The sequence below is a fragment of the Dromaius novaehollandiae genome, chromosome 3 (genome assembly GCF_036370855.1).
Source record: "Dromaius novaehollandiae isolate bDroNov1 chromosome 3, bDroNov1.hap1, whole genome shotgun sequence".
Lineage (NCBI taxonomy): Eukaryota > Metazoa > Chordata > Aves > Casuariiformes > Dromaiidae > Dromaius > Dromaius novaehollandiae.
The window spans coordinates 57824366-57842993 of record NC_088100.1 but is presented as its reverse complement, the minus strand read 5'-3'; the positions used below and the strand labels follow the sequence as shown (position 1 = coordinate 57842993).

The window sequence follows — 18628 nt, the reverse complement described above, 5'->3', positions numbered from 1 at the left end:
GGTATTCTGCACTTATTCCCAAGTACCACTTGCAAGTTTTGCCATCATTAAGTCTGATTTTATAAAAGAAGCACATACTCAGGCAGAGCAGGTGCAGGGCTACTGAATCACCACAATAAACTCTTAGTTATACCAGGTTAATGGGCATAATTTCTTGAATAAGTGCTTGCTTAAATAGTTACGCGGTGCACAAACTGGTTCCAGTTCTATCCTTAGCTCCGCATGCAGTTCACTTTCATCAGCTCAGAAATATAACTCAGGTTATAAGCTATATTTCTGAGCTGAAGATAGTGAACTCCTAAATCAGTGACAGGCTTATCCAATCTAAAACCTATTATACCTAGTCAAGTATTCCCACCCCACATATATAGAGAGAGAGATAGATAGATATGTATGAATAGTCAGCTGAACTTTTATTTCCTTCCTTAGAAACAGAAGAGGAAAAGAAAGTGACTCATGTGAAGGGGGCTACCACTGAAACTAAGAAGAAAGGTATGGTTTGGGAAAGCTTCTCATTGGCCTCATTCAGCTTTTTTTCCTGTGAGTGGCTCAAATGCCATTGCTATTTGTTAGGTTAGTCCTGTGCTTCTGGCTCTGTATTGTCCCTCTCTTACTTCGTTACTCACTATTTGAAGTGCACCAGCCTGCATGATACTACTTCTTCAGTCTCTGATGTCTGATGTCTTCAGTGTCTGATGTTTTCTGAAGTCTTTTCCTGACAAGGAAGAAATTCCATTTGGTGGCTGTCCATGGGCTTGTTACTCCATTTTCATAGAGTCCATATGCATAGCAGGACATAGTGATATTACCATAGACAAAACTCATGGGAAATATCGCTCAGTTCATGGTGTTCCACTTTCTGAGTGTGGGAATGTGTGTTTTGTTGTTGTTTTTTTTTTTTGGGGGGGGGGGTAGAATCACAATTGAAACTTGCAGAGATCTAATTGTAAGGCCCTGACATCCATCTAGATAACATTTTAGACAATTCATTCCCAAGAAGCATCTAAAATCCACTAAGGGCTTTGCTTTCATGGGAAAATATTTATGTCATTCATTATATATTAATGATCTCATTGCTACTGCAGCTTAAGCTAAAAGGTGCCACATTCATGCGCTGATGATTTTCACCTAGCCTTTGATGAATTATTAAGGGTCCAAATCATCCAGTTGATGCCTACTGATTAATTTTCATTTCAGCTGATTGCTCTGTGGCTAGTAGGGTGCAAGTGCTATAAGAGAATAATCTGAACTAAACTCCCAAATAAGTCACTTTTTTTCAGCCTGTACCCACCAGGACTTGGCTGACTGCATATCTGAGTGTATGATTCACAGTTCTAGCATATCAAATGACTTTCTTTAATTAAATCCTAGAAAAAGAAGCAAAAAAAGAGAAAGCTTATGAGAAGACAGCTGTCCCTGAAATTAAAAAAGCAGGTAAGAAATTGAAGTCTGTCTTTCTCTGCAGGACATATCTGACTACTTAGTGTAGGCACTTTCAGGTTTTCAGCAACTGAGATAAGGGTGTGTATAAGTCATTATCACGCAAGACTCCAAGCTTGACATATATATACATACATGTATGTATGCGTAAATGTGTATATGTGTATATATATAATATATAATTATATATGCAATTTTCAATGTCGTGAGCTTGAGATTTTTACAAAAGCTTCAGAAACACTTCTTTCTGCCATGCCCTAAATCAATCAAAAGCATAAATACCCTCAAAGAGTACATGGAATGGAAAGAATGGATCGAGTGCAAATGATTTTTCATGAATCATTTCATAAATTCAGGTCATTTTAAGTGCAAATAGTAAAATCTACGTATCAAGCCACCTCATATGGAAGAAAACAGGTGGTTAACTTTCTGAAGCTTTATCCCTGAAAAAAATAAAGTAAGTTAAAAATAATGTTAATAATTGTCCTGAACCTAATTCATTGTGTTTCATACTAGCTAGCATAAAAATGATGTATTTTTAAAAATAAATCTAGAAATTAACATTTGGGTCTTGTCTACAAGACAACTTTTTTTTCTACGAATTGTTTCAATATATCTGCAAGTATGGTTAACGCATAAATGCAAACATAGTTCAAGTAAGTGGCTCTTACAATTAGTGAAACTGAGTCTCATTAAATTCAGGGAGAAACAAAATAGTCAGTCTAGCAGTCTGGTCATCACCTTAATACCTAAAGACACTGGTTCTACATGCTGCTTTGTCAGAGACTTTCTATATGAGCTTCTGCAAGTCACCAAGTACTCAGACAAGCCTTTCCATAAACTAGAGTAATGCCTAAAACCATGGAGAAAGGTTTAAAATAGGATGGAAAGATTCAGGGCTATAGTTATTATGTCCTCATGCTAAGCCTTGTGCTCTGTTATCTAATTATTCAAATCTGCTGAATTATATCAAAAGCTGAAAGGATATATATCCCATTGTTTACTAACATGATGGATTACATATGCAAATCTGAATATGAAACTGGCTTCTTTGCTACTGAATCATACATGGTCTACATAAGCTTTCCTATTCAAATGTTTATGGATAGGAAGAAAAATGTTAACTTATGCTTGATACAATATAAAACTATACAGAATGACACAAGTATACCTTGGTATACTTGTGGCCCCCTATTTTAGTATGTTTACCTCTGCTATAGTTAGGGAATGGCCCATTGTGGAAGGGAAGGGAATACTCCTTCCCAAGTTAGGTTGCATATTTAAAAGTATAAACACAGGTTTTAAAAGAAAATAAGCTGACAATTCAAATATCTAATTTTATTCTGGTTCTAAGCTTGTATTTCATTTGAGGATACAGAATTTTAAAAGATTACATTTTATGGCATAGCTGCAGCATAAAGTTATTAATATGTTCATCTTCACAAGCTGTTGCTAAATCCAGTGAGTCATCCTACCAATGCTAGAAAGACACAAATTAGGCAAACCGAGACATCCGCACATTTCTGTCCTTTTTATTAGCTCTGTAGGTTGCTGCATTTTGAAGAGTTTACTAGCCTTTGTGTAAGAGGATGGTAATCCGTAATATATTCTAGCTACATGTTGCTGTTATTCCTCATTCAGCTTGCTCTTTGAATGCATGTGTACTTTCTAGCTTTGATTGGCAGCACCTATCGTTATCCCTAAAAGGTTTTAAGCCTGAAATAATTGCCACATTTGATCATCAAAATAGTAGTGCATAGCCCAGTTTTGAAATGAGGCTACCTCACTGTCTGATAGTATTTACATGCTTTGGGCAGATATAGCAAATGAACCTCAGAGAGCTTGAATCCGCAGCGCAGATAAGCATCCAAAAGCAAACAGTGTAGGAACAGCTTCCAATTTTTTTACCTTTTCTTATTAAAAGTATAGGCAGTGGACACTGCATTAAATATAAGCTCTTCACCCTGTTTTTCAAATCCCTGCATTACCTCTGGATGTCTCTGATTTCGTGTCTCATTTTGCTTCCCATCAACCTTTCAAATCCCTGAAGCTGAGAGGTGGGCATCCAACTTCAACCCCTCCTCACTTGTCCCTGTGCTCACAGGCAGCTGCCTTCTGCCAGCAGTTCACTCCTGGCACCCCAGTCCCACTGCTGTTCTTCACCCTCATGGAAGCCTTCCTGGAAGGCTGACCTCTGATGCAAGGCCTCTTAACCAGGCTTCACCAAAAAAGAATGGTTGTGTGTACAGGGGACTGTCAGACACAAAAGAGAGAGATGAGGAGATGCTCTGTAAGCAGCAGGTGATAGAAATATCTTTAAAATAATTCTCTCAGAGCAACACTTTACTCTACATCTCTCCATGTCTCTTCTTCTAACAAGGAATGCTCCATCACTCCACTGCAAATACTGGATATTTGCTGATTAATGTTTTAGATTAGCCCTATTGTCCATGATACAATTTTATCTCTAGTGTTACCAGAGTGGAGTTCTTTATTGCTCTCCATTAACTGTATCTCTGTGATGCATTTGTTTATTTGCATGCCAGCTCACTCTTTCTCAGTTCCTCTCTTCTTCCATTCCTCTCTCACTCTCTTTCTTTCTGCTGCTGAGGAGAAGCAAGAATCATCTAATGCAAAATGTTTTCAGTCTTTAGCAGAGAATGAATTGAAGGATTCTTAATTAGCTTTTAAAATGCATTGTAGATAAAAACACATTAATCCTCTGGCCTTCAGCTAGTACAAAAACACTGTGTTAATTGTTCTGAAAAATAGATAATGCCATTGTTACAAACTCAGAGGTCTTGCTTAAACAAACATAATTGTCAGACACAAGGGTCTGGCAGAACCAGATCTGTCCAGTGCTCTTCTGGATAAAGAGCGAGCTACATCTCCAAATACCCATGAAGGGCCTTGCTGAGCCTAGACAGAGTAACAAGCATTAGCCAGGATCTTCCAGAGCATGCAGAGGTGTGAATCACGTCAGTTCGGAGGTGTCCAGCTTGCAGTCTAAAAATAGGGATTCTTTCTTTGGAAGCCTTGGTGCCCAGCCTCATGTGAAAATCAGGGCTTTCAGAAAGTTTGTTAGGCTGGGGTAGCCACAGGGGCAGTAAACGTGACCTGTAACTTTTTGTGAAAGCCTGGAGTGTCACAGACTATTATCCTGCAAGTGATAATAGTTGTTCAAAACATCCTGGTTGATAAATATCACAAGAAGAAAAATGGTTAAAAAAGAGAGATCTCTCCCTCTTCCCTTCTTCTTATGTTTTGCTTACAAGGTAAGCTTATAAAATATATTTCTGCTAGTATGGTTCGACTAGGGTTTATTTTTTCTTAGAAATAATACTTTTTAATGCAGATATTAGTGTTTTCAGGTAGTCTTAATTTGATTGCAGTGTGTCTCTTAATGCTCCCTTTCTTAAAATCTCATGTTCTGGAGCACCTCTGCTCCTTCCTCTATCGGCATTCCCAAAAGTTCATAATGTTCTCCAGCAGCCTTTGTCTTTAAGTCTGATTGCTGCAAACGCCTTTCCCACTTAATTTTGGTTCTTACAACAAAGAGCGTAGGTAATAAATGAGCTTAAAAAGCACGGAAAATATAAGCCTGGATCATCACACCATTTTCTAACTAAAGCTCTGCTCAGCTGTCAAAACTAATTTTGCCTTCCTGTTATTGCTGCATAATTTCAATTAAAAAGCAATAAAAATACCTAGATCTTGTGCAGCATTTTTTGTTAGTAAATCCCAGAAACACTTTACAAGGGGAGTCAGTGCCTTTCCCCCATTTTCCATGTATGGAAATTTAAATATAGCACATGTCACCCAGACCAGTTGCCCACTGGGCAGAAGATACATATTTTCTGTATCAAAGTCCACTGCCTCCCTGAACAGTTCTGCTTAGCAGGCATAAAACGAGTCCTTGGTGTGCAAACCTACTCATTCCAGATCAACAAGCATGATCTGACCTTTATATTACTGTATTGGTACTTTTATGCTCCCAGTAAGGCAGTGGTTCTCATCTGAGCCCTTATTAAGGTTCGCACGAGCCCCTGTGTGAATCATGGAGCTATGTGGTGCTGTGGATGCATCCCTGACACATGATGCAGTATCATATGTTTCACACCAAGGAGTGTCAGCAGAGGAGGAGAGTGGCAATGTCTCCCCAGCTACCAAAGTAAACCGTTGCCTCCTGAATAGGAGAGGTCTCTGTGGGATTAAAGTTACAATCTTGAGGTACTTTTAATGATGCCACTGTAACATTCAAGTGATCCTGTTCTGCAGCCATGCAAAAATAAACTGAAAGTTGATCTCAGATGTAAAAATTGAAAACATTACCTTGTGACTGCCACAGAACTAGGTTATGCCTCCTACCCTGTTATCCAGTGAGATCATGAAGCTGAGTGGAAAGTCTATGTTTAATCACAGTTTGGAGGAGGGATGTTACAGTACTAAGTAGGCAGAGCAGACTGGAGGTAATCAGGAAAGAGTAAATGACCTCTCAGCTCCCAGGGCATTTTTTTTTGCATTGGTTGACCACACATGCATTGTCATCAACTGTACTTTGTTTTAAAGGCCAGTATGTGTACTTGCGAAAAGACAATGATTTAATAGGAAATGGAGAGAAAAGACCATTTTATACTCTAGCAGTATGTTCTTTGTTTTTGTGCTCTATACATAGAGAAAGACAAATTCCTTTGATCATTTTTAAATTCCTCATCTGAACAAAAAAAAAAGAAAAAGAAAAGAAAAATCCGTTTAATTTTGTGACTTCTTTGGTTCAGCTTTTCCCTTGCATTCTTTATATTAATCAGCCTTTCATTATGATAAGAGAACAAGCAGTGACACCTGCTGGCCAATTGTCTTTTTTTTTCATTCTGTCTGCCTGTTTTTTGTTTCGTTATTTGCTTTTAAATGTGGCTATTTAAAAGAGTTTGTTGGTGAAATTATGTGTCTGTGATTTATTTCCCCTTGCTCCTTATGCTGTTGCAACCATGGCCAGAAAGATGTTATAATGCCTTCCAAATGTGACACCATTCTGATAAAGAGCATTTTGGAGGGATGATACTTTCTACTTCAAAAAAAACATGCTTGGTCTACCCACTGATAGAGAAAAGTGCAGCATGCACAGCACGCTGCTGGAAATGCTTTGAATGGATCCAGCTGCAATGGATCAACTGCTTTGATCTGGGACACAGTGTTGATCCCAGATTTTTATGATGGGCAAACGGGTAGCGCTTGTGCACACTTGTAGGAAGACATTTCAGCTCTCTCTGAGGCGCAGTGCTGCGGCTGGGTTTGAGACCCCATGCCTGCCCGGTTCAGCCTCAGGAAAGTTCTTCGAGCTGGGAAATAACTGAGGTGCTGACAGGTCTCAGCATGCTGTTTCTGGCCTGGCTACTGCCACATATCTCATATTCCCTAATGTCATAGATGTCACATGATACATGTCAGCAGACAAGAGGGTGGAGGGTGCTCTTAGATGAACCCCAATTGTCACCTCTGAAAGGGCCAGTGGGCTGTAAAAGCTGTCTCAATTTAGGCTGCTTTGCAAGAGCAAAACGGAGGTGTGTAGACAGACAAAAAGAGGCCAAGGTACTTTTGAAAGTAACTGGCCCATGTAAGTACACACACACAGACACACACACAAAGGAAGCTCAAAGTATGGACCTTAAAACTGAATCTTCCTTCTTAAGTTACTACTTTCCAAAACTCTCTTGACAGCTTCATCTGTTTGTTTAACTGTTCCGCCACTTGGTACATTTCTGCAGGGGCCATGGCTTGCTGTGTGTTTGTACAACCTTCGGCAAAGAGGATGCTGGCTCTGGTCTCATATTAGCTATGATTTCAATTATTATCATTATATGAATTAATGCCCACATACCAAACCCTATAAAAACATCTAGTTTTCCCAGCTGGCTTACTGAAGCTTCAGATTTCATGGACTACAAGCTGATTCATTCCTCAGTAGTAACTTGCTCATGACACTATTGAGCATCTTAGGCCCAGTCTTTTTTTTTTTCTTCTTCTTTTTCTTCCTACTCTTCCTCTCCTGGGTCCTATTTGGATGTTACCTGCTGTTTCCTGGCATTTTTGCATTAGTAGAGGTTTTTCACTTCACACACAGATACACATCCAACCACCAGAACTGGCTGTATTTACTAACCCACAGAAATGCTGGATTAAGACTCCTGCATAGTTACCAGCAGGTGATGTTATTTACTGTTCTTTCTCTAACACTGGCAGGTTTTTCATAGTATCTCTTGACTTTGCTAACAATTTCCTGTTTGTGGGGCTCTGTATAGCAAAATCACAGAAAGTGGAGATGGAAATGACCTACTAGGTCATCTAATCCTTCCCTCTGGCAAGGCAGGATAATTCATTAAAGAATATCTTCAAGTGCTTTATCCAGTTTAGTTTTAAATGTCTGAAGTAACTAGGCTTCCATCAATTCCCAAAGAAGATTATTCTACAACCTAATAGATCTCACAGTTAAGAAGTATTTCATTCCAGTCTGCTTAAATTTTCCCTTGCTTAATTTTATCCCATTACTCAGAGTTATATTCTCTTGTGACACCCAAATATAGTCTCTCTAACTGCAGGGCCCAATTTCCTACTGCCTCATGCATTGTATTGCCATTTACATTTACATTGTCAAAGTAGTTTTAAGACTGACAAGGTGAATGGCAAGTTGAGGTTGATAATATTTCATACTGCTGTGAAATAAACCTAGCAACAAGGAACGCAGACCATGGCCACACATCACCTTTGTATAAGGCACTAGTGAGACTGGAATGTGCTTCTAGTTATGGTGTTCAAATTGGAGGGAGCACAGAAGAAAAAACAGTTATTGCAAATAGAGAATATGCCTCATAGGGAGAGACAAAGTATTCTGTTCATCTCTTCAAAAACAGGTGACTTTGTTATAGTGGATACTAAGTACCTTCACAGAAAAAAAAAAATGGCTACAACAGCTCTCTTTAATCTAGTAGGCAGAGTTTAACAAGAATGAATGACTGGGAGCCAAAGCTAAATGAATCCAGACTGAAAATGAGGTACATGTTCTTAACACTAAGAATGATAAACTAACACAGCACAGGGTGGATATTGCTTTCCTTGACGTCTGCAGACGGGGATTGTTTACCTAATGGAAAATACACATCAGCTGACAAAATGCCTAGTTGAAATATAAGAGTCTCTGACAACAAAGTGTCAGACTAGATAATCTGATGGTGTATTCTAGCCTTGAGCATTACGGATGTATACCCTCAGAGGTGCACATGATAAGCAAAGGCAGAACACAGTGGAGAGTCAGGTCCTCGGAGACAAGAGTCTTACAGGATTATTGGATGAATGGAAATTCCTTTCTGTTTTATTTTCCATGTGCCTTTGTAAGCTGAACACATGACTGGTAGTAGTCCTCTACCTAAGTGTTCAATCTTCCATGGAAAATAAAATAAAAGAGCCTGCTTTTCTAATTGATGCTTCCAAAATCATCAGAAAACAAATATGGCTATATAGTAAAAATCAAGTTTCATCTCTCCAAACAGATAAAAACAGAAGTATAAACGCAGGATAACAGTGAGGGGCAAAAAGTGAGGCAAAAAGAAAAAAAAGACAGCAAAAAAACCACACAACCCCCCCCCCCCCAGCATAATAGAGAGACAAACACAGCAGAAAAGCAATTCCCATGGTCTCTATAGGGCTGGATGTTAAGGGAGTCTGCTCCTGAAACAAGACAAAAGGCAGCTCAAAAGACATGCTGTATGTCCCACCCTGTAAGTTTCGAAGCACTCAGCAGACTTTGAATCCTAAGTTCTGTCTTCAGCAGCAACTGACAACAAGATTTCAAAGATATGTAGGTGCCTAAAGATGTGGCATGGGACCTGGTGGGATTCACAACCACGTCAAAGTAAGCCAGGCGCATAACTCCCATTGATTTTCCATGAGAACCGAGTTCCTAAACACCTCTACCTCTGTTGAAAATAGCACAGAGGCTGCAAAGTCACTGTGGTGTTTCTGAAAATATCATCCCCTATTGCCTAGTGAAAGGCTTCTGCAGCTGGAAATAGTAATATTGTTTTATACCAGGACCAAACGCTTATGCCCTTCCAGGACACGGCTAGAGTTCAGTGCTCAAGAGCTGGAAGCGCTGTGAAATGCAAGGAGATAAGCAGTCAAAAATAAGCTTTTCCTGTCTTCCCTTTTTCTCTCCTTTACCTTGCAGTACTCAACATATGACCAGTTCTTCACTGGAATTGATCGTGGGGGACTGTGAGAAAGAGGACTGATCTCTCTCATCTAGTATGAAATCAGCTTTAGGGGAAACTCTACCTCTCTTCCCTCCCTCCCTCTCCCTCCTCCATGTGTTGTGCAAAGAAAGCTCTAGAAGAGAAGAAAATGAATACTCACTGTCTGAGGAGCCTGCTCTGTCCATGAAATATTAGCAGCAGATGAATAATGTTTAAGCGCCTTTCAGTGGCACAACCCCTGCTAACTCTTGTGAGAGCTGAGAGCTTTCAAGGCTATGCTGAGTATTGCTTAGCCCAGATGTGCTTCATTGCTTTCATTCTTTTCCATCTTTGATCACAACAGAGCAGGGAGTGATGAGAGAAGGGAAAATGGTGGTAAGACCCTGTTGGCAAAGAATGAGAAATGCCAGCCCTGTAATAATAAAGAGAAAAGGAAGGAGGCTTGCACTTGTAGTATAAATTCATGTTTTGATAAGCTGACATGAGAATCATCCTTGAGCAAAGTAGAATAGTCATTTTACTGTCTGACAGTCAATCTCTTCTGAGGTTGCATTGTCAGCATTGTAAAGAACCTTTTGGGGAAAAGCAATATGAGAAATAATCAAGCTTGGAAGTGGTACATATTCAATATAAAGACCACACAGGTAATCAAATAATCATTTTGCATTTGGTCTTTCAGATATGTAGAATGAAGTACCTGCACTGTGCTAGCAACTGAGTGGCATAGCTTTAATTAAAGAATCTAATTTATTGCATCAACGCTGTTTATGTTGGTCTGGGGATTAATGTAATGTTTATTTTTCCAGTCACATCCAGAAATAACAGGATTAGAATATGCCTATGCCTCAAACAACACAAAGTTAATCTTTTTAATGAAAAAAACAGTTCTGTTCCCTCAAAATGAGATGTACATCTGAATCAGCAGACCTGATAGTTAGAGTAATTATTCTATGGAAAATATCCAGGCACAGACCCATCAGTCAAGTTGTAATGATATAGCAGGCAGTGCTATCTATTTTCTGTTGTCACCCAATGGACAAGCTGGAGGCTTGACCCAGAGCTGAATAAAGTCAGTGAAAATCTTCAGCGTTTTGGATCAGAGCAATGTTTTTTACTTTTACTTTACTTTTAAAATAAAAAGGTAAATTTTCCCTTGATCTTTAAACACAATTTTAAAAGCTTTTACTGAATTTTAGTGATTACATTGTGGTAAAGTTCTTTATGTCACATATTCAAAAGTATAATAGGGTGTCTCCTGGATGCCTTTCTCTTAGGAAGGTTCATAGAGGTATTCTTGATTCATATAAGCACATCCTTTACACTTTATTCTGTTACAATTGTTTAACCTTGCAGTAAATGTTCCCAGTGGCCATCCTTGTTCTCTTGATCTGTTTTTCAAGAAGCAGAGCTGATTTTGTGGCCTTGTTATATGTAACTCTGAGAGACTAAGTCAGATGAAGTGTTATTGAGTGATTAGGATAATAGAATGGGCAGATGTTCTTCAGAGGAAGAGCCATACGTAGCTGTGGTTATAAGTGTATTGATTTTTAGCTTGATTGCAGTAGGTTCTGCATGAGGTTGCTTTTTCATAGATTTTGCTTCACTTTTGAGAGTGTAATTAGAGTACTGTATGTCACCTATAAAGGTGAACGGATGGGCATTACATTATTCAAGATTTCCCTTTTCCTACAGTGAGGATGCTGCCTGTATCCACATTCAGTAGTACAAAACTATCTTCATCCTAGTGATAATGTTCACAGATGCCATCTGTATATCCGCCTGTCCAACAAAAAGGAAAAAATCAAAATGTGTTGATGAGTACATAAAAAGAGACATCCAAAGTCTAGCATACACTTAATAAAGCCTAGTCTGACTCTAAAAAAAAAAAAAAAGAATCCACTTGCAAGTAATTCAAAAAGTATTGGTGCCCAGTTTTCTTAAGAGAAATGCACAGAGTCTATATCCTCCAGGATTTTTAAAAAAAAAGTAAAAAATGATCAAGAAAATTTTCAACTGTAATAATATATCCACTAACTCAATGAAATTATGAAAGTTTATTTGAGCAAAAGATCTGGTTCTTAAATTTTAGGAATTAAAGTTATTGCCTACATATGCAACACAAAAAAGGGCTTACTTTCTCCCTAAATTATTACAGCTTCTGTAATTAGCTGTAGTTAGAGCTTCCTCCTGTACATGGATGACTGTGATCTAATATCGTGCTACAGATTTTTGGTTTTTTGACCTATTCCTGGTGAACACAGAAGGCAAAGGAACATTTTTCCACATGTTGTGTGGTGGGGGAGACTGAATCCAATCCATTTCAGCAATTTCAAAGTAGAAAGGAGTAATCACTAATTAATGAAACTATGAGTCACTGGTACAGTTGAAATTGGTCGTTCGCAAAGCACCGGCTGTTTCTTACTATGAGTATAGCTGAATCACTTGTTTGCTCATATCTTTCTCTACTTGCTTTATTTTTGAATCTTTTGAAGAAACTTTTTTTAATGATCTTGGGAAATCTGCTTGAGGTAGCATTTAGTATTTCAGTCATATACATTGCTGTACATTTGGGAAAGCTGTATGGGCTTTATACCTATCTCTGATGCTGAGTTGCTCTGGGCTTTCAGGTCCTACGCGGCCTTGCATATTATATAGCTCCTTTACAAATGGAGACTGACGTGGTGGTGCATGGAGACAGTGCACTGGGAAGCAACACACACAGTAGCTGGTGATAGAAAGGGTCTTGGAGGCAATAAAGAAATAAGAAATGATCAAAAATCTCATTGCTGCAAGTGGGGAGGCAAGAACGAGAGAAGACAGTGAGGAGAGCAGGCATCCTCCAAAGACAGTGCAAGGAAGAGCTTGAATATTTTTCTGCTTCAAAACTGACAATCATGAAAGCTGAAGATGGAAATTCTCCTTAAAGGCAGTTTGTCGACTCCTTTTTAGGGTATCAGATACACTCTTGCTTTTTTCCTGTGCCTTTACTTGATATGGTAACTGTGGCTAAAGCCCTTGAATATGGTCTCAAGGAAATGCATTGCTCTTATTAGCAAAAGGAGATGAAACATTTCGTTGTTCCTTGAAACTTACTTGAAAGCAATTGTTTTCAAGTGAAATAATTATTTTTATTTATATGTTAAAATACCAGAGAAAATACATAGTAAAAACAGTCTCTGCCACAAAGATTAGCAAACTAAATTTTAAATGATCTGTCAAAATTTTAAATAAGCACCATCATCAATTTTCTACTATATTAAACAACAGAAGAATGTTCCCTAGTCACTTTTTCACAGTCTTAAACCCTTCAAACCCCTTTATATCCCACATTACTTATCAGCACCATCTGAAAATTGTTTCTCATAGTCTAGTCCCACGTTGCTTGAGGAAACTTGATTTCACCTTACTGAAGCTCCACTTTCTCCCAGTTTCATCCAGCAATACTAATCCTATCTGCAATTCTCCCTCACTTCTTGTCCTAGAGGCTAGAGAGATTTAAACTCAAAACCTGCAGTCTGGGATTCAAGAGTTACTGGCCTTTGCCAATAAATTTTCCTGATCATTTATGCAGCAGGAAGAATAGTTATTAGATCTATTACTACAAATACTTATATCCTATTTTACTTATGAAGCAGCCAATAAGACAACTTAGATCCTAGAATTTCTTCTAACTGATTGACAAACAAGAAAGGACCACAAAAAGTCTTTTGTGGATATTTGGACTGTAAAGAGTCCTGAGTTATTCCCAAAGAAAGTTATTTAAACTCTAGTCTGGGAGTTTATGGCTATCACCAAAAGGGATCAAGGAATAGAACTGAAGCAGCTGTGGTGCAGTCCCTTGTTTTTTCTTGTGTGTGATTTTGGTCCTGTACAGTGAGATGCATTTCTCATGCTCACCAAGAAACAATCTTTGGAAGATGCAAGGGCAGTTTCTGTCAGTAGCTGTCACAGAGCATATGGCAGTCTCAGGCTCAGTGATTAAGACAGGCAACAGAAACAAGTGCTGGTCCAAACACAGAATTTTCCATGTGAGAAAAATGTATTGCTGAACAGCTTTTTCTATGCCAATATTGAATTTTAGGTTTGTGCATGTTAACAAGGGAATCTTACATTATTGACTGAAGGGAGCCTTGCTAGATTTTGAACCCCCTGAAAAGAAGAAACAATATTGTTTTAGTTCCCTGTGATATGAAAATTTGAAAAAATCTTAATTATAAAATGGAGATACATAAATATATGTTTTATAAAATGGACATTACAATAGAAAGTGCAGGCACACTGATAAAATGCTTCTATACTTGGCATTTCCTGTTTAGTCATGATTGAAATCAAAATAAAAAAGAATACTCCCCAAAACTCCGTGATGTGGTAAGATGATGCTGACTTTATTAATGCCACACAACAGTGTAAAATTAACAGAAATAATATAAATTAGAAAGCAACGGAGTAAAAATTTTAAAGGAAAATTCAGAAATGAACACTACTCTTGAGTGTCAAAATACTTCTCTTGCCAGAATATTAGTTGAAATGGTTACCCTTCTGTGGAAAAAGTTGTGGAAAAAGAACTCTAAGTAAATGAAAAAAGAAGTACAAGACCACAATATATTTCAGTAGAAGGTCTGAAAAGGCATATTTAATTATTATATGTTTCATAGGGGTTCATTATTAACGTCATAATGTTCAGCTATGTAGGGTGTCTTATTCTTTTACCACTGTAAATCACATTAACTGCAAATCTTGGTACCTAATAAATTGTTTTTAAATTCTGGTACATCTGTCAGCTTGAGAGCAGACTGTACTGAGACTGGTCTCTTAGCGACTTTAATTATGTTTTTCATTCACATGATGGAAATTCTCAACCATCAGATGCCACCTGCTATCATTTTTATTTCCACTCTTTTGAACCCTTGCTCAAGGTAGCAAAGGAAACATTAGCTTTTGTGCTTATAAGATGCATTGTCTTAAAAGCTCTGCTGTGGTACTGGATGTGCAAAATCAGAAGGAAGTTTCCAAATGGTGGCCTCAGTTATGCTTTGGTCAATAATAACAGCCAGAAGCCTTTTCTTCCAGAGACCCAGTACAATTCTGACGTCACGGTGTCGGAAAATATCATGTCAATTTTCAGCACAACTCCCTCTGCTTCTTCAAGTTGCTGTTCATTTGTCTGCCCTCTTCTTTCTTTTTTCTCCAACTTCTTATTACAAAACTGATTAAATACCTAAGTCAAAATCAACAGTAAAAGCCAAGCGAGGCAGGGTTTGCATAAGTCCTATTAAAAAGGTTCCTTTCTCAGTCAGCTGATAGAGCTATGGTCATGTCATGTGACACACTTGATTCTTCTGTGGGTATGTGTAGACCATTAGCCAACTAATGGGATTTAATTAAGTCTGTTCTAGTAGGTGATCATCAGCTAACAGGTGGAGAAGGTAGACAGTCAATGAGAACTAATGTTTAGGATGACAACTCCTTCTTTAGTAACTACTTAACAATTTAAATTTCTCTTTAGTTTTTGATTCAGTGAATTCAGTAAGCATCTAGTAATTCCCAAAGGTTTCAGTGCTTAGTTCAGATTAACTAGGACAGAGGAACCCCTGTATTTTTATTTTTAGTTTTTAGTAAGCATTCTTAGCATTCTTAACCTTAGTTACTGGGCTATCTTGTGTTTGATTAGAATATTATCTATCATACAGTTCAGGCAGTCTGGTTGTGAACTGATGCTTAAATTAGTCTATTGTAAATTTGAGATTATGGTCATGTTCTTCAGTAAGCTTCCTAAAAGAAAGGTTTATGTCGATACAATATACAAAACAATGCTTTCAGAAATAAAACTGGTCTGAGGCAGCTATTGTAAACAGCACAGTATTAGCAGAGCTATCAATATATCTTCTCTGAAATATTCATTTATCTGAATAAGACCCTTAATTTAGCACTTTTTTTCCCCCCTTTATATATATATATATGAGTGAGATATTTCTAGGAAGAAAAAGCACAGAGGACCTTTTTAAGAGTACAATTTCAGACATATGTATTTCCCAGAATTGTTGTTTGTATATAAAATTATAGGTTGTATGGAGCTATTGAAGATCTTCTGCTATTCCTAAATGCACATTATGTTATAAATCTATGGCTAAAAAATATGTAAAGTTTTTGTGAACCCTAGATATAGAATTCACATCAGAGCAATGTTTGAAATATTCAGTAAATTTGTTTAAACTCAAACAACCACACTCTGTAGTAGAACATTGGGGCATCCATGTCTAATGGCTTATTATGAACCTCCTGGGGACTCACTGGCATGAAAAGCATTATATGAGCTTAGAGGGATATTTTTTTTTCTTGCCCCATGTGTAGTTTAGATGTCATTTGCAGTTACTGTGAACTGCTAGTTTACTTCAAAAGAATGCTGATTGAGGCCTGAGGAAAAGATCGAACTCTGTACTAAAAAGAGGCAAAAGAATAAAGTACTGCTTTGCTGTTTCACTGAGATACATCTATGCTGGCTGCCAGATGCACATTCCTATTTTGAATTCAAAATTGATCCCTTTAGCCTGTGCAGATAAGAACAAAGTCAGATCATGTTTGTTAAAATTTTTGGGTTTTTTTTAATAAAATAAAAAAGTTTATACTTTAATCTTTTTTAAGAGCCAGTAAAAGAGAAACTTGTTCAAAACCTGAAAAGAGGGGAGCTGTTTTTTACTGTACAATAATGTTTGCATTTTGAGACTACAGAGCAGAATACAACTGTCTTCAAGTATCTCCTGAGAATAACCGTAAAACAAAAGGTTGGTTCACAGTCCTCCACAGCTGACAAACGGTTTTGTTAGCTCTGGTGCTTAGCCTGTTAAAGCCTGTTAAAAGTGCTTTCACAAAAGCCTATGGCTAAGATTGTCAGAGGTATCCAATAACTTTCAATGTCTTAGTATATGGGTGGTCTATCTAAGCCCTTTAAGAAGACTTGAATTTAAAACAGGTCCTCAGCAACTTCAAAAAAATTGAGTGCTTTGAATTTGGGCACCCAAAATACCAGAAGCATTAAATTTTAAAGTCGTGATCTCCTATAGTAAGTCCCAGGAGTTTACTAAAAATTCTTTTCATTGCTTTAGGTTGCTCAAAACAAAACAAAGCAAAACAAAACAAAGAAGTATTCCCTGTTATGGGGTGTCAAATAGTTCTGTCACCAATACCAAGGACAGTCATAGTGCCTTTGATCACACTGCTGGTCAAGGCAGCTGGCACACCTGGCCTGATGCTAATGTGTTATATGGGTCCTAATGATATTATATGGTTTCCATGAAGTGTAGCCATCGGTTTCATGTTATATACATGCCTTTCCTGTTGCAAGACTTCATATGTGAAGTTTTAAAGAGACAATAGCCTAAAGCTCTGGAAATTATTCTTCCTGGGCTGACTGGCAAAGAGGTATTTAGGATAATGTCTATACTTTGCCTAGCGCAGGTGGGGAGAAAAGGTAATTTCTTCTGGAAAGCCCCCTTCTTAACTAACCTGAAAAACAGACCTATTGATAGGGTAGTAGTAAGGTCAGAGAGTTAAAAAAAGAAAAAGAGGTATCATGGCTGTGAAGACCTGAGGTATTATGAGCTGCCTTCCCCAACCACACACACACTCCAATAATTTAAAATCTAAACCTCTAGACCTGTGGAAAACAAAACAAGTAAGGCAAAATGCTTATTTACTTTAATAGCACTAATACAAATCATTGGTCCATTCATTTGTTTGTTTGTTTCCTGTGAGTTGTTTCATTACCTGCTCTTTGTGCCTTTAGGAGAGGTATAGCTGCTAAGAATAGCAGGTGCTTGTATTTAGGGACCTGTTGTTCAGAAGTCTTGATCACTTTTCCTTCCATTTGTCAGATCTACAATTACTCCATGCTTTACAATTAGGTCATTTATTTCATTCAGGCATGAGGTGCTTCGATGTAAATGCTATATACCTTCAAAAGGACCTCTGTGCTTTAGGGTCCAACAAAACCTCTTCTGGAAATTTTTTGTAAATCATCCTAGCCTAAAAGCATAAATATGGATTTAGAAAACTAATTTTAGGCATCTTGGCTTGAAAAGAGTAGCCTAAAAGTATTTACATTTTCTTATCATTATGTGCTATTGGAATCAGCTATTGGTAATTTTTCTGCTTTTAAATATAAGAGCAAATCGTAAGATTTTCTTTACTAGGAAGAATGTTCAGATATTTACTCGGACTTTACTGTATGCTATGTATTTCAGATGATGGGAAAATACATTGATTCTTTTAACATAAATTATGGCTCTAAAATATATTAAAGTATGTTGTCCTAATAAATGATGACTTATATGAAAAAATGAAAGAAAGAGCTTGAGGGCTTTATTTAGATCCCATCTGTTATTGTAAATGATGCTGCCAATTTATTTATTTTTTTATAACCTCCAGCAAAAGCAGATTATTGTGATAAATGATTCATATCACCGCAATGTACACCTTTTAAAATTTCCATATCTGGCAACTAATAGGCACTTCTTGAAGGCTTCAACAGGCTCCTTAGCTAGATAACGTGGCTGAAAGCTGCTTCATGATTAATTTCATCTAAATGTAGTAATTATCATACTTTGAAGTAATGCCTGCAAAACATGCTTTCACAGAGAGTTAGTGGAAGCAGAGGATTAACCTAGAAACGTTTTAGTTCAGAGCAGCATATCACCCAAATAGAAATTTTCCCCTGAATTTTTCACAACTTCTTTTTAGACTACTTGGCAGTTATTTGCATTACCTTATCTCGTATCAACTTTTTCATAGCAATTTAGAGAGCAACAGACACTGAAGCAACTTTGTATCGTTATCAGTAATGGGATAGTCTTGCTTTTGCAAGCTACTTAGTTTGGCAGCTTTTGCCCTAAAGTATTCCTTGTATTAGTGTTTAAGAGAGCAATTAATTTATCATTCATTTATGT

The 18628-nt window shown here is 37.6% G+C and overlaps 1 protein-coding gene across 1 annotated transcript in view; it reads left to right on the top strand.

Moving 5' to 3' along the window:
* Positions 1 to 18628, top strand: part of TRDN (triadin) — a 232219-nt gene that overhangs the window by 110313 nt on the left and 103278 nt on the right. Inside the window, exons 14-15 of the mRNA XM_064508938.1 lie at positions 430 to 492; positions 1372 to 1434. Of these exons, the coding sequence (XP_064365008.1) occupies positions 430 to 492; positions 1372 to 1434 (126 nt within the window). The remainder of the gene's footprint in view (positions 1 to 429; positions 493 to 1371; positions 1435 to 18628) is intronic.